At 42.4% G+C, this 16,747-nt stretch overlaps 1 protein-coding gene across 6 annotated transcripts in view; it reads right to left on the bottom strand.

Moving 5' to 3' along the window:
• Nucleotides 1–16,536, bottom strand: part of LOC311230308 (E3 ubiquitin-protein ligase KCMF1-like) — a 51,800-nt gene extending 35,264 nt beyond the window's left edge. Inside the window, exons 1-4 of one of the 6 annotated variants that reach the window (XM_084316541.1) lie at nt 16,399–16,536; nt 7,374–7,546; nt 3,394–3,453; nt 1,274–1,441 (exon numbers count right to left, since the gene is read on the bottom strand). In XM_084316541.1, coding sequence (XP_084172667.1) covers nt 1,274–1,441; nt 3,394–3,453; nt 7,374–7,509 — 364 coding nt within the window. In that variant the 5' untranslated portion in view covers nt 7,510–7,546; nt 16,399–16,536. Of the gene's footprint in view, nt 1–1,273; nt 1,442–3,393; nt 3,457–7,373; nt 7,547–16,398 lie in introns of all 6 variants that reach the window. The other 5 variants (XM_084316542.1, XM_084316543.1, XM_084316544.1 and 2 more) reach the window with 5 other exon arrangements.
• Between the last annotated feature and the right edge of the window lie 211 nt (nt 16,537–16,747).

The following is a 16,747-nucleotide window of genomic DNA, read 5'->3' as shown; positions in this document are numbered from 1 at the left end:
CCAGAGCTAGAAGATGCTCCCACAACATTCAAGTCTCCCGTTTGGGATCATTTCGGATTCCCAGTTAACGACAGTAATGGCCAAAGACAGGTGGATCGCACTAAAGCTACGTGCCGGCTAGCCCCTTTCGTGACCGTGATGCAAGCCTTGCATCACAGAATCACGAAAGGGGCTACGTGCCGGCATTGTTCAACTTTATTGCAAACTTTATCACGCATTTGAAACGGCATCACCCGAATGTGAATATCACTGGTACAAGGAAGAAAGAGACCCTAGTGCAAACCCAGCTCCCCGTGGCATTCAAGCAGCATCTCGCTATTAATTCAGACCGGGCCAAAGCAATAACAAACGCCATAGGTGTTTTTATAGCAGCAGATCTGCGACCATACTCCGTTGTCGAGAACACAGGGTTTAAGCACATGTTAAAAGTAATAGAGCCCCGCTACCTAGTTCCCTCTCATCCGTATTTCAGCCAGCAAGTCATACCAGCTCTGTATAAACAAGCACACGCTACAGGTGTCCACGACTTATCCAAGGCATCTGCTATATAATAATCTTCAGATTTACTTTAAGTGGATTTTGTGTACCGTTACACCCCTAATATTTAGTAGGTCTCGTCACTCTGGTCATAGCTAGTGAATCTTGTCAGTCTTCGGTCAGTTAGTGGGCTTTGTCAGTCTTCGGTCAGAGTTAGTGGGTCTTGTCCCTCTTTGGTCTTGTTGGCATGATGTTCGCTTACTAAAGAAGGCAAGTGCAGAGCCCACACAGGAAATATTTAGCATTTGAGGCAAATTAACAAGGAAAAGCAAAGGATTCCAGCAGCAGCCCATACTGTGTGAAAGTGATGCTACAGAACAGTGCCAAGGAAGGGTTCTAGCACAACTAATTTAGCAAAGCACCTAACATAAAGGCCGACAAACCGACCTCTGTAAATTAAAATTACGTGATTTTCGTGAGGTTGGTGACAGGTCCCAGCTCTGTGGGATGGGTTAGATGAAGATGGGGGGGATCCCAGTGAAGATATAAATGCAATATATTAACATAACAGCAATTTAGTGAGTTCATTTGAGTGAGCATGTGGATAAGCACCATGAACCATAGTGAATCCTGGCCTGGCGTGTGGATAAGCACCATGAACCCTAGTGACTCCTGGCCTGGCATGTGGATAAGCACCATGAAACTTAGTGATTCCAGGCCTGGCACGTGGACAAGCAGTTGGCCTAATCCTTGGTGAACGTCTTGCGGAGGTGAACTCACTGTTACTGTAACTTACCGAAGTCGACCCGGGTTAATATACACTGCATAGGATGCTCTGTGGTGTGTCTGGTTGTGGTGGCTCCACTCTCGTAGCACGATGCGCACAAGTCGTAGTCGTAGCAAATTAAACATTTGTATCGCCGCCCCCTGAAGTTGCCTTTCAAACATGCATCGCAGCTCACACCTGGGGCAAGATGGAGACAAAAACAAATGCATCATAAGGTACAACACCACTTTACAAAAATTACATAATATAGGCTATCTTTTAAATAAAATAAAAAATTATGCATTTTCCAATTGTTCACTCAATCTCTTATGGCCATTATTCATTGATGTTATGAGCATGCATAAGCTGTCACTCAATAACCATTTCCAAAGCAATAAACCCCGAGACTGGTAGCCTAGTACCCTCCAAATCTCCGCTCACATCTCATAATTATAGCACAGTATCCATGACATTCACATAATCAAAGCTGTCCGTCTCAACAAAATAATGATTAAAGTTAATTAGCATGACAACAGCTAGCAGTCCAGAAATGTGTGAAATAAAGTTGTTCTTCAGCAGTATCCACACAGTTTTGAGTGCAGTCGCGCAGCTTGGCTGTATTGTAGGCACTCGGAGGTCGAAACTCCCTCATATCTCCATTCATAGCTAGCCATCTAAGCGGCAAGTGACAATTGAGTGATTGAAAATGTTATTAACAGATTGCAGAATGGGTACAATACAGTACGGCTCAATACACACAATTGTTAAGGGGATGCAGACCAGAGAAAGACTTTCGTCTTGTTTACATCAGGGTCCCCCATTTATTTTCAATTCCTCAAGACATTTATGACATACACATATACAGTACTGTTACTAGGGATGGGTACCGAATTCGGTACTTTTAAAAAGGTACTTACCGAAACACGTCGGTACTACAGAGTATCGATTCATGCGAGATACAGAAAAAAAATCTTAAATTTTTTTTTGTCAACGTTCACACACACAATATTATGCTTACCTAGGATTTGACTTGATTCAACAACAAAGCAGTCGGGGCAATGGCGAGCCGAAAACGGTCGAAAGTGTAGTTATTTGAAGTTTGGATTATTTTTTTTTGACTGAGATAGGTAAATTACATTTTTAGAGACTAAAGTACAGAAAAAAGGTACCGTTGGGTACCGGTATCGATTCACAGGTACCGGTACCGTACCGGTTCAAATGTGAAAGGTACCCATCTCTAACTGTTACAGACATTTATGACATACAAGATATACAAATATACAGTACTGTTTTAAAGAGACAGAGATCATAAAAGAAAATATATACATTTGTGGGGGAAGAAACTGTACATTGGAGGGGGTTGGGTGGGTGGGTGGGGGTTTGGACATTTACGGTGGCCAGTTTCGAATTTGTGCTCTTTGAGAGCGGTTTTGAAGGAGGGTAGGGATTTACATTCTTTTACAGCTCTGGGTAGGGCATTCCACATTGTTGTGGCATAATTGCGAAACGTGTTTAGTCCCTAGTTTGAGCTGAATCTGGGTTGAACATGATTTGTGGAACTCCCTCTGGTGTGGTGGTTGTGGAATTCACTGACCTTTGGGAAGTATTTTGACATGTACATGGTTATCTTAGTGGTCTAGTGCAGGGGTCCCCAACCTTTTTTGCACCACAGACTGGTTTAATGTTGGCATTATTTTCACAGACCGGCACTTCAAGGTGTGGCAGCTCTGTAATAAACTATCGAATTATATGGAATTTGTTAAACTTATCTGTTCTTAACTTATTATTAAACGTATTATTTATTTATCCCAAATGAAGGTTTCCGAAAGTCCGTCTGTGGGCAGTCGGCCCGACATTAAACAGCAGACTATTATAATCACATTTAACGTGTTAAGAATTTTATGAGCGAACGAATTTCGTTAGATTGGACATTTGTATTAATTACATCAAGTGGAGAACTGAGAAATTCAGCACTACTGATGAATGATACCGTTAATACGGCACAGAGAGCGAGAGAGACAGACCGGGCAGAGCAAATCAGTAGGATGGGCCTTTGATTTTCAACACATGAACAGCAGCACCACGGCAGGTGCATAACATGAACAGCAGCAACAGAACAGAATTTTAAGTGCATGAAAAACACAACTCACCATAACGCAGAATCATTGTGAGCCCTGGGCTTGTTTCTGTTTCGGTGTCCTCCAAAATCCCTGCTAATGTTTGAAACATGTCAAATATCCCTCTGTCCACTCGCCGCCCTCACAATTCCAGCTTGGCTTTGAATGCAGCTACTTAATCTGCCAACTTGAACACAGTTGTCATTTTCCCCTGAAGTGACAGATTGAGTTCGTTGAGCAGATTGAATATGTCGCACAGGTAAGCGACAATGGCTTATCTTTTAATCCAGGGTGCTTGGTCTCGATGTGCCGAAGCAGTTTTGAAGGCTTCATTGCCTCGTTTGCTAGCTTGTTGCCACATATTATGCAGAGAGGACTTGGCGCGTGAGAGTGACCAGTTGCGATAAACACGTATTTTAAGTATGACTCCTGGTATTGTCTATTAAAAAAAGCTTTCTTTGTCTTGGAGGTCGTAGGCTCCTCTTCTCAGTTGGTATTTTCCCCTTTGCAAAGAAGCTATCCAAAGATGTTTATTTTTTACTAATTTTAGCTAACATTAGTTTGCGGGCTTATTTTTTGAGTAACTATCGTGTGAGAAAGTCAAGTAGTTTTACAAAATAAAACACCTATCAGACTAGAATAATCAATACAACGGAAATTATTTATTCTTTCTGTGCGGCCCGGTAACAAATGCCTCACGGACCAGTACCAGTCCGCGGCCCGGTGGTTGGGGACCACTGGTGTAGTGTATCTTGTAGACCAGGCCCATTGCAAGTTGCTGTACTCTGTCGTCTACTCTAAGCCATCCTAGGTTGTCAAAATGGGCAGGGGTGAGGTGGGTTTTAGGAGTAAGGTCAAGCAGTAGTCGGACCAGTTTGTTTTGTGATGTTTGTAGTTAGGGGTGGGGGGGAAATTGATAGGTAGTAGTATCGCGATACTTTGCGTGGCGATACTGTATCGATAATTACAAAAAATAAATATATATATTTTTTTAAGGAAGTTGCATTGTTCATTTCAATACCTGTAATAGTACAGTAGTCCACACACACACACACACGTGCATTCAGTTAAGTTGGAATATGACTGTAATACAAACAGTTCAGTTTGTCAGGTACGTGCAACACAGATTACAGTGTTTACATCTGTCTGCTTGAGAAAATACCATGTTCTGCAATAAAAATTATTGAAGTGAGATGAACAGACTGCACTTTATTTGATTAGATAAAACATGTTGACAGTTTTACTTTGCAGTTGAAAAAAGGTAATAAATTTAATTTGATCCAAATAAATAAATAAAATTAATTCGCAATACTCAGCGTATCGCGATATATTTAGTATCGTATCGCGAGGTCTCTGGCGATTCCCACCCCTATTTGTAGTCTTGTTTTTAGGGCCTTTGAGGTGCTTTAATTGGTACCATGACCCGCATAGTCGTAGTACCCTTGAATGAGTGCTCCTGTTAACACTTTGGCGACCACTGGGCTTAGTCTAATTAGTGGCTAGAGGACCGGGGAATGTAAACAAACGTGTGGGTTTTTGTACAACTATATCTATGCTTTATAGCAGGGGTGTCAAACTCATTTTCACAGAGGGCCACATCAGCATTATGGTTGCCCTCAAAGGGCCAAAGACCGTATAAATGTTAATGTAATGTAAAATAAATGTAGCTACACATTTACATATTGTTAAACATGGTGTTTCTGTATTTATTACTTATTCAAGTTATACATATTGCATATTCATTTGCATAAATGTAAAAATATATGTTAGCTTATGTTATTTTAACAAATAATTTTTGTTTATCAGAACCCCATATTACTCCACCAATCAATGATCAAACCATTCAAGTAAATAACAAAGAAGAATATCATCAAATACAAGCTATGACATTAAGTTTGTTCAAAAGCTTTTTGTCACAGTCAAGAGGGGCAGAACTAACAACTGTGAGCTGCAAAGAACACGTGGGACAGATGTAGCAGATGTTACAAAAACAAATGGCTGCACACAACCTTGCAGAGGCCATACATCCAACTAATGGAAGATAGTTTAATTAACTTTAATTAACAGATTGCAGAATGGGTACAGTACAGCTCAATACACACAATTGTTAAGGGGATGCAGACCAGAGAAAGACTTTCGACTTGTTTACATCAGGGTCCCCCATTTTCAATTCGTAATGAAATTGCTATTATGTGTCTGCATGAACACACAACTGTAACTGTACTCAAAAATAACAAAATAAGGGTTGTCTCAGTTCACAACTATATTGGTAAAGTTTTGGGTGGGACTTGTTTGCGTCCCTACAGCTTCTTATTCAATTGAGCGAGATGCTCGGTTATGTCACACAGCCAGTTTGCATCTGACAGTTCAGACTAGGGCTGGGCGATATGACCAAAAACGTTATCGCGATAAAATTATAAAATTATTTTCATATAATTCGATATCGATAATTATCGTCGATATAATGTCTGTCAAGTTTAATTAACTTCTTATGCTGCTGCGAATGTCTCAAGTCGAGTTGATGTCGTCATCAGTCCGCGCACGTTAACAGTAGCCGACAAGCGGAGCATCTCATGACAATAAATATGACACTAAAACTCTTCCGCCACAATATATTGAAACGACGTCCACTGTATACCCCACCCACACTACTTAAACGTGGCCTCAGAATTCAAAACACACACATACTCGGCACGTAAATATATAAAACAACGCCGTGCAAGCTAATTAGCCTAGCTAGCCTGTTGTTTATAAGTGGTGTATTCCATGACAATGTGCTAAATATTACACTAAAATACTCTTCCGCCACAATATATTGAAACGACGTCCACTGTATACCCCACACTACTTAAACGTGGCCTCAGAATTCAAAACACACACATACTCGGCACGTAAATATATAAAACAACGCCGTGCAAGCTAATTAGCCTAGCAAGCCTTGTTGTTGAGTGAGTCCTAGTACCTCTGGGTCTCCTTCCGGATCTCGTTCGCTCTCGGCCATCTCCTTCACTGATTGGTTGTTAGCTGTTGTGCGTATGCACGTCACGTCATCACGTAACGTTGGTTGTTGTGAGTGAGTGTGCTGAGCCGAGGCTGAACGGAGCCAAGCTTGGAAATCGATATATCGAAACTTTGCGACCACGTTTCATGTTTATTTCGAGGAAATAATTTATCGCGATAGTTATCGTTATCGTTTTATCGCCCAGCCCTAGTTCAGACAATATTTCTTCAACCCTTTGTTACCTATTCCGCCTGGATCTTTTTTGTATTTTGGGCTGTAAAATTGTCAAAGAATGTCTGAGGAGTAAGTGCTTTTGGCTTTTTTCCTTTGTTACCTCAGATGTTCAACATACATGTATGTGTAAGAATGTGTAATAACTAAGGCTGTCAAAGTTAAAGCTTTATTAACGCATTAACCCACAATTATTTTAACACTGCTATTTTTTAACCCAATATTAACGTTAAAAAAAATTATTTTATTATTTTTATTATTATTATTATTATTTTTTTACCTGAGCTCTTGGGGGGCCACATCAAATGACGTGGCGGGCCGGATTTGGCCCGCGGGCCGTGAGTTTGACACCTATGCTTTATAGTGTTGCTATCTGTCCATTCTCATTGTCAATTGAGTTCATAAACCGTCCCTTCAAAATGGCTTAAAGAAAAAAAATGCATCGGTAGGTTGTCATTTTATAGCGCTGTGAATATAAGCTTTATCGCAGATTTTGTCTCATATATTTTCTGGAAAGCTAGTTATGGAGCTAATGGCTACTAACGTTATATTCAACGGCATTTCCGTTTTATATATGCTAATGAAATAACTCAAACTGCATATGATCCGGGCTGTCCCAAAGCATGTATGCATGAAAGGGCAAGCTAAGGGGCGGGGGACGTCGTTTAGTATTATTGATTACCAATACAGTGTCCGTGTAACTAGCCACATTCACTGATCAACTGCTTGCGTCTCACAGCAAGGTCTGATCCGGCTGTAATTTAGGTGAAAAAGGTCTTACCGTGAGCCCGTGGGATACCCCCGGGCATTTCCACGTTATCGATCGGCATCTGGTAGATCGATATGTCCATTGGCTGATGATAAATCCCATTATTCCATGGTGAAATCTGCGATTCGAAACGTGATCCACAGTACATTGTGTTTGTTCAGGATCCGGGTACTATGAAACTGAAACTGAATGAAAAAAAAAAGTTTTCCATTTGCCCACAAGGCATACTGCAGTGGAGCGATGGCACCCCTAAGAGGATCTGGCCGGTATTGCATGTTCTCGATTCCACAGACGAGGGTAGATCTGCAGAGCCGGTCGGGGATCTTGACCCGGTTATTAATATGGAATAAAACAATAACAACTTGCCACGGCTATATACGTGCCTCTGGTCCACAACGCATGGCACCGAAACCCGTATATATACGTGGCCAGTCCCCATTGTGTTAACACATTAACTGCCACGGAGTTTGCCCCTCTCATACCACTCTCTGCCACCACTCTAAGCCTATGGAGATGTTTACCTTCTTTGCAGGGCTATAACTTTTTAAATTGTATTGCTAAATTGACATTACTATGGCCCATTCAACATCGATTATCTATCGTTCAGGATGTAGGAACGTTATACTTTTTCATTCATAGATTTATACGAAAATACCGTCTAGAATATAAATATGTTTTTATCGTTTTCTGCAGTCATTCCTAAAACGTTAGTTATAGGCCTAAACGCATAATATAGATTATCGAATGCAGTTTATTCGTGATACACGCTATATTAAAAAATCCAACTGAATACGATCCTAAACGTTATGACTCATCATGCGCGGATGAACGGGGGGGGGTCGTTTATAATTCCGTGATCGTCAGTAAATGCTTTATGTAGTATGGGTGATATATTGATCAGAGCAGTTTGCATTAATAATAATAAACAATCACGCTGAAAATGACATCAGCGTCCTCTTACCGTTCGCCGATGAGACTGGAGGAAAAAGATCCCACTTATTTGACGTGGATCGACTAGATCCATTTCCGGTTTGTATAATAATAAACGCCCAAATCATATCGATTATTGAGTTATGGCAGAGATCCATATACACGGATGTGTGTCTAGAGTCCCGCAACAATATGAGAGTGCCGGACGCATTTCACAGATGCACGGAGATCACCAGAGATCCATTTCCGGTTGTAACTCGCCCGATCATCCACCAGGCGGCAGTATTGAAGCGTTGCAGAGTTGTGCAGGCTCCCACTGTATCAGCCGAGGCTGGGTGAGGGAATTATGAATACCATGGCGAAAAAATTTAATATGATATCAATAACGTTGTACGCCGTGGATTGGCGGAATTCGCATGACCTTGAAACCCGTCGTACAACGTGATTAGCGGTCAATGTGTTAAGAGTCTTCAAGGTATTCTTGTTTACCAGAGAGGAGATCCGGTACAAGAATCTTGTTCATTGGTTGACTTTTTTATTACATTGGTTGCCATTTTATCACAGGAAAGATTTGCCTCTAGGATGGACCCCAGGGCCCTCATTTATCAATGGTGCGTACGCACAGATATGTGCGTAACCCGTGCGTATGATCTTTTCTAAGCAAAGTGTGGGACTTTGTGCTTGACTGTGCGTATATCTACGCACAGCTCAGAGCATGCGTACCTGGCGCCAAGCGGTAGAATATGAAGACTACAACGCGGAAATAAGCTTCCGTGCATTATTTTCAACACTGGCGTGACCCGTAATTCATTATAGTTAATTGTAAAATAGCGACAGTAGTGTACAGTAATTATAACGGGCTCACGCGCGAACAAGAGGTTGGCCTGCTTGTTTGGCACAGGGGGGCAGACGCAGAACACCCACCTCCAAACGCGATTAAATATTGTTTAAAATAAAAAGCGAAATACTATTATTTTGTGTGTCATGTTTCCAAATAAGATTGGTCACAACTAAATGCTTTCTACTTCAATTTGTTGGTTAGAATAGATGACCTCCGTTGAAACTTCACTGAGATTAACACAGTCCATTTGTGAGCTCCCGCACAGACGTGATAATAATAATAGCTTCATTTTATATAGCGCCTTTCAAGAGACCCAAGGTCGCTTTACATAGGGGGGGGAAATAACAAAGTAACAAACTAGGGATGCACCGAAATTTCAGCCACCGAAAGTTTTCGGCCGAAAATGGCAAAAAATTGCCTTTCGGCCGAAAGAGTTTTTTCACCGAAAATATATCACCGAAACAGAAACAACCTGTAACCTAACGCATGTTGTTGTGATGATGTCGCGCTGTCGGGAGTCGCGCTGTTTCTATGTAAACTCTGCGTGCAACGCGTCCAATAAATGCGTCTTTAACATGCTTTTATATCCTTATTTACTATATGCCCGTCGCGGTTAATCACCGAGTGATCTAATATGCATATTATTCAGAGCGAGAGGGGGGGGGGATTGTGTTTCTCACATTGACGCCGTCTGTCTGTCGCGCGTCTACTGTGCCAAAGTCAAGAGAGCACGTTCATCTGGGGACTAGAAAGGTGCGCTCAGTAGAGCACAGATGTCCGCTGCGGCAGCCAGAGAAAAGATGGAATTAATGTACTGTATGCATTCAGAAGTGCTGAATAAATGTTTTATGGACCCATAATAGTGATTATTTATTATTTAAGTTAAGTTTTGCCATAATCATATATTTTTCCATAATCATAATGTTCCACAACATTGGTAAAAAAAAATCTATTCTATGAATCATTTTCGGCCTTTCGGTTTTCGGCCAACTGTTTTCTATTTCCGGTATCGGTTTCGGCCAAGAATTTCCCATTCGGTGCATCCCTATAACAAACATAGTGGACAGACACAACATATAAATATGATGATGGAATTCAAGTTCGCGTTTTTATTGATCACATAGGCAGGCTATACATGGCGTAGGCTACATGGCAGTGAGATTCATTGTTCTTGTACTCTCGTATTATTGTTATAGTATATGCTATTGTCAAGAAGGAAGTACATTATTTTCAATCGTGGCTTTAATTCGTATAGCCGAGAAGCAGTCTCCTATCAGCTTCATTAATCCCCGACCCATCTCAGCCACAGCATAACTGAGACCAGCTATGGAAACAAATCATAAATAGACTACTGTAAATAAAATAGCATATAACATAGGGGTGGACAGTATAAACGGTATACGGTATAAACGGTATGAATTTGCTCTACGGTATGGATTTTGACTATACCTTGTAACCGGTAGAGCAGCGCTAAAATAGCAATGACGTCATGTAACCACAGCGCGACTATTTCACTCGCATTTGCCCCTAAAAATAGATAGAATTAGTCATAGATAATAGATATGTGCAAACTGGAAAAAGTTATTTAGGAGGCTTCGCGCTGTGGGCGTGTCAACACGCAATTGTCATTTCATAATAAACATATCACCGCGGCGCACAGCAAGTTTCAATTTCAGTTCCTGGCATTTTTAACCAGTGGAGAAAGGTAAGAGATTTCCCTATCGTTTTTCTTATATGAATTATTCTACGTTAATAAAACATACCTGGTGATCAACTACAGTTTGCTGTGAACATTATGATATGTGTGTAGTGTTCTGATAACGACGGCTGGGCAGCGGGAGCTGGAAGCTGGATTTTGCGAAAAGCATAATGCAGCTGCAGAGCCGCAGAGTAGGGGCGCTTTCAGGTCCGGTCACAGGCCCGCTCAACAGTGCCCCCCACCCAACGGCTGAATTGCCAATGGCTGAATTGGAGTATTGCACTGTGTATTACTCCAATTCAGCCATTGGCAATTCAGCCGTTGGGTGGGGGGCGCTGTTGAGCGGGCCTGTGACCGGACCTGAAAGCGCCCCTACTCTGCAGCTCTGCAGTTGCATACTATTGGGATTGTTGGGAGCAGCATGGAGTCTCGACTCGGGACTTATTTTATTTGGAATATAATGACTGTATACGCAAAAGTAGCCTAGTTTTAAGTTAAAATATTATAAATCTACATGCCTTAAGGATGTCATTCTTTATATAGCCTGCCTATCAGGCAAAAAAAATTATTCTAACGGAAACACTGATACCGTGATATATACCGTTACCGTCTATGCTTCAAATTATACCGTGATATAAATTTTAGACCATACCGTCCACCCCTATAACATTATAAAGGATAGGCTATAGCAGGGGTTCCCTTTCTTCCCCGAGCCCCACGATTCCTTGGAGACATATAGGAATATGATCTAGGCTATACATGGGTCCGTCAGCGAGGAGATTTGGCCATTTGAGAATAGGCTATTATGGCCAAACGAGGGCATATAGCCTATAAATATTATTAAATGTTTTCGTAAGCGTAAAGACACAAGGACAACAGTTATATTAACGATCAAGTTAGTTTACTGTATGCAGGCTTCGCGGGGCTCCGTGTGACATGTCTGTGCCATGCTGCGTTATGCGCAAATAACTGTTGCATAATGTAGGCTATGCATATATAATTTATATAGGCTATACCTAATACAGACATCAAAATAGATTGTATGCCTCTACAAATCATATTAAAACCATGCAGGTAGAAAATTGACGGAAAATCCATCGCGATTTGGAATCAAATTGACGGAGAAGTTTAATCCCTGGGTAATCGAACTTTAAAAGAACGAAGCGAAAAAGGGCATTCATATTCCAGCATGGTTATTATTAATGACACCAACGCCAAACAGTGGTTAATGGTCTTTATTAGTGTTTGCGCTGCCCAGGCAGCAATGGTCTTTAAGTTAATAGATATCATATCCGACATCACCATAGCGTGTACACATCTGTCAGCCTGTCTCGTATTTCTCCCACACGTTCGCTCGGTTTAGTCCACTTTTCCACATTTCATGGGGGTGTTTCATTACCGTATAGGTTAATTACGGGCGGTTCTATATGCAAATACTTAAAATCGTGCACGAGCGTGGAGCGTAGAACAAATGGTATTTATCAACACGGAGTGTGCGTAGAACCCGTGTACGCACGGTTGATAAATCCTGATTTTTCTGTGCGTACACACATTCTAGATTCTGTGCTTAACACTTTGGATGCCACGCCTCCCCGTTTCAAAACCTCGTTGCGTGCCACCACCAACTTCAATGATAGCGCTCTCATATTTGCGAACGCATAAACTACATCTTAAATTATGGCTATGTGTCTAATCTGGCCGTCGCATATCAATGACTTGTTTGCAGTCAACATTGTCGAAACGGATTTTTTTCTTTTTTTAAATCGGTTCATTTCCGTTTTGAAAAACGCTCATTTCTTGAAACTTCCAGAAGATTTCAGAAGATTCTGTGATAAATGCCCTTTACTGTAATACACAAAACACGTAATTTTTCGGCCTATTTATGAATCGTTTTCAAATAAACGCTAGATTATCGATATTATGCACGCTAGAGAAGCGGGCTGAAAAATCGAATCTCTTATTTCCTGATCGCACACACACACATAGGGCCCACGTTGATATCTCTGTGAAAAAAGCTCTGATTATCCTAAAATGGTAAAATAGATTCCTTACCTCAGATCAGATGTTCTCCAAAAAGATTATTCCAATTCCTGATCGCCATTCCAAATATCGATCACGTTTATTGATCCAACGCTGGGTGGTCGAAACACCGATTCCACGCTGTTCTGATGGTCCAGAATGAATCTGATCGTCTCGGGTGACTTGTCTGAGAAGTAAAATGAGGAAGCAGGATTCCCCCCCCCCCCATGCTTTTCATTCAGTCGAATCCAATGGGGTGCAGTACCACAGGGAGACGATAGGGGGCGGTATTTTCCCAATGGAGCTCAGAGAGAGTTCCAATGGTAACGGGAGGCTAGATCGATGAAATATGAAATCGCTAATAAAAAAAACGATTAAAAACAAGATTTCTCGCTCCGTGGCACTCAAAGTGTTAAGAACGAAAATAGAACACTTTCTACGCATTATTGATAAATGAGGGCCCAGTTATGTATCCAAAGAGAATGGACTCTGTTTTACCCAGGTATAATGATAGTTTGTTAGGTCCAGAGTTCAGAGCTGAGGGCTTTTTCAACCTGCAACTTGTCCCCGTCAGAGACCAGCAGGGCTGAGTCGTCCGCGAACAGGAACAAGTTGCAGTCACAAGCTGATGACATGTCATTTGCAAAAATTAGGAACAGTAACGTTTTTTTTAATCAAAAACGATCGGTATCGGCCGATATGGCTCACGGCGATCGGTGATCGGTATCGGTGGCAAAAAACGTGATCGGGGCATCCCTACTAATGATAAAACAAATGTTGAGATTGTTGGTGAACAACTAACTTTAGGTTAGTTTTAACGTTAGCTACTAACGTTAGATGCAGCTACTACAGGCAATCAACGATGAGGAGGAAGCGGCAAAGCCGTATATAATAGAATAGCTGTGGTGCGTAGGCACGAGAGCGCAACTCGATTACCTGTTATAATAAATTAATTCATGTTTAACTTGTCCCTGTGTCCAGTCCTTTGACCACCCGTTCATTGTAAACAATGATGCATGTAATTGTATTAACGTTATTCTGTGTTGTAGCTATGCTATACGTTGTATTTCGTTTGTTAGCTATTTAGCTAATGTTGTTAGCATTGAATGAGCATCAACGAACGCTAGATCTTTAATCTTTATTTAGCTGTCCAGTTTCTCCGGGCAGTAGCGAGTAACTACTTGGGTCTAAAAATAGCTAACGTTACACTACAAATAACGCTACTTGGTTAAAAGGAGCAACACTATTGAGAAATGTAGTTAAGCTATGTGGCGTTGCCCCACGGAGCTCCCGTGCTGTGCTCTGTAGTAAGACCAGCGGCCGCCCACACGGAGAGTGACTGACGAGGGGTACTGGTTCCGCCTCATTAAAACAAACGCGCAAATAGCAATTAATCGCGCCCGTCAAAATCATTGCATTCATTTTAATTATCGCGCCGATTAATCGATTTATTGCTTATCGCGGAAGGCCTAATTATATATATATATATTTTTTTTTAGTTCAACCACGTGGACTTGGAGATCACTGTTTGAGCTTTTGGCAAGCTTTGACTGACAACCTGATCCTGCTGTGCTTAAGTAACGCTAGCTGTTGCAATGTGTCAGCCTGACAACCAACGTTAGCTAAAACAATTTGTATTCATACGATAAAGCCATCTTAATAAAGTAAACCATTCGATTACAATAACGTTACAGACAAACAGTTGACAATAAAAATGTCAACAGAGGTCGCGTGGGGCCACCCTTAACTCCAGACATTTGCTTGATGGGATGTTAAGTTAAGTTGGCTAAATGTTTGCTAATGTCAACGTTGGCTGGCCAAGTAACTAGCTTGCTAGTCAACTGTGCTTTATTTCAACGTTACATAAAGCTCGCCGTGTAGTTCGTTTCCGCGTTAAGTAAATATCGCTTGGGCGGTCAGGTGGCGTAGCGGAGATTGTGCTCGTCACCAATGCAAGAGGTTGCGGTCTCGACTCCCGGAGAGTCAGCGTTGCCTTGGCTCGGGCTGATCGCTATACTAACTCGTTTGGCTGAGTTAGGGGGAGGGGAGCCGTGGGTGGGTCCTGGGCGTTGTGGACAGCGACCCCTACAGTTCGGTCGGGGCGCCTGCTCAGCGAAGGTAGGATCTGGTGAGAGGTAGTGCGGCCTCCCACACGTTACACTCTCCCAGTGAGAATCTGCGCGGCCAGGCTGGCTGCCGGCTGGCTGCACATGCGTCGGAGGAAAGCATGCGACAGTCTCCGGCCTCTCGGACCAACAGTAGGGGAAAGTGCGCAACAACCAGGAAGGGGGTTGGGAATTGGCATAACGACTAACAGTGGGATGGGAGAAAAATCGGAAAAAGGAGGGGGGAAAAGATAATAAAAAAATAAAAAGTAAATATCGCTACACTTATCGCAACGAGGTCGACATTACCGTCAAGTTAGCCAACTAAACGGGTTGCTAGCTTGCGTTAAGTGACCACCGGGCCGAGTTAGCAGGGAGGGTGCTGCTGAAATCATGATATTAGGCTAATAACCATGGTGACACTGTAGCTGGACCCAGTTAACACTACTAGCAACGCCATCTGCGATCCTCACCGCATTAAGAGACATTCTCTTCCTAGGCACTCCCCTCGCAAACCAGCTGCTAGCTACCAACTTACTTAGCGTTGCCTGGTAAGCTAACTAGTTAGCCAACGTTAGCCCTGGGCGTTAACAGTTAAGTTAGCTAAAGTTAGCCTCTGTGGCTAATGTGTTAGCGATATCCTGCCTTGCGAGCTAGACAGACCCCTAACAGGTTTGAGAACCTCACAAGACAACTGTAAGTGGATGAGCAGGGCTGATATTGTGAAGACGTTGTGCGGCCGCCATAATGTGTCCCGGTTAGCCAATCGTAACTTGACTGCTAACGCTGGCTAGCACACGTTTTGCCTGGACAAGCTGGCACAACGAGTAGGGTAAAACTGCAGTGCCGCAGCCCCATACATAGGAGGGGCCTGTACTGTGCGTTGGGGGCCTGTACTGTGCGGTGCACTACTGCGCATGCGAGAAACAAAGTAACATATAATATAGGACACTAGAAACATAAAGTAACATACAGAACATAAGGAAAATAGGACCTAATGTCCAAAATATTTTTGTCTTAAACTGAATATCAATTGGATTAGGAGTAACCAAATAAAGCATTCAATGCAACCAATTGTCTATAGACTAGAATTTGTATCTTAAACTGAATATCAATTGGATTACCAGCCCTGACTGTTACTCTTAAAATTAACCTATTCTGGATGAGGGCCTAAATTTAACCCTTAGACTAGATTAGAATTACTTTACTTTGTTTCTCGCATGCGCAGTAGTGCACCGCACAGTACAGGCCCCCAACGCACAGTACAGGCCCCTCCTATGTATGGGGCTGCGGCACTGCAGTTTTATGCTATTGGGCACAACACGAAATGCTTGGCTTTGCTAGTGGTGGCTAATGGTACCAAGACAAGCGCGACAGCATACACACATCCCACCCCTGGCCCCTGATCGTTTTTCACTTCATAACAGTAGATTGTACTCTTACCTTCATGACGGGACATCCTATGGACACTACACAGTCCCCTGTGCGGGCTCCTGGCTTGCTAAATGCAAATAATGTAGGTAACGTTAGCTAAGGAGAGAAGCCGGGGCTGTCTGTCCCTGGCCTCTTTCCTCATGAAGGATCCGGTCTGGCACACCCCCCCTCTCCTGCGTGATTACCAAACGTAGCGCATTTCTGGCAGACGTTTCTGGTCATGTGACATGCGCGCCCAATAGCGTGACGAGCTGTGTCTTTGCTCATTTCCACGTCAAACAGCCTGCAAACTACCTGGCGTTCTATCGCCATGCTCTAAGACAAACTCTAACCTTAACCAACTTCGAACGAGTGCCTA

Source organism: Notolepis coatsorum, assembly GCF_963971535.1.
Source record: "Notolepis coatsorum genome assembly, chromosome: 1".
Taxonomy (NCBI): Eukaryota; Metazoa; Chordata; class Actinopteri; order Aulopiformes; family Paralepididae; genus Notolepis; species Notolepis coatsorum.
Note: the sequence above shows the minus strand (reverse complement) of the source record. Positions and strands in the feature narration are given on the sequence as shown.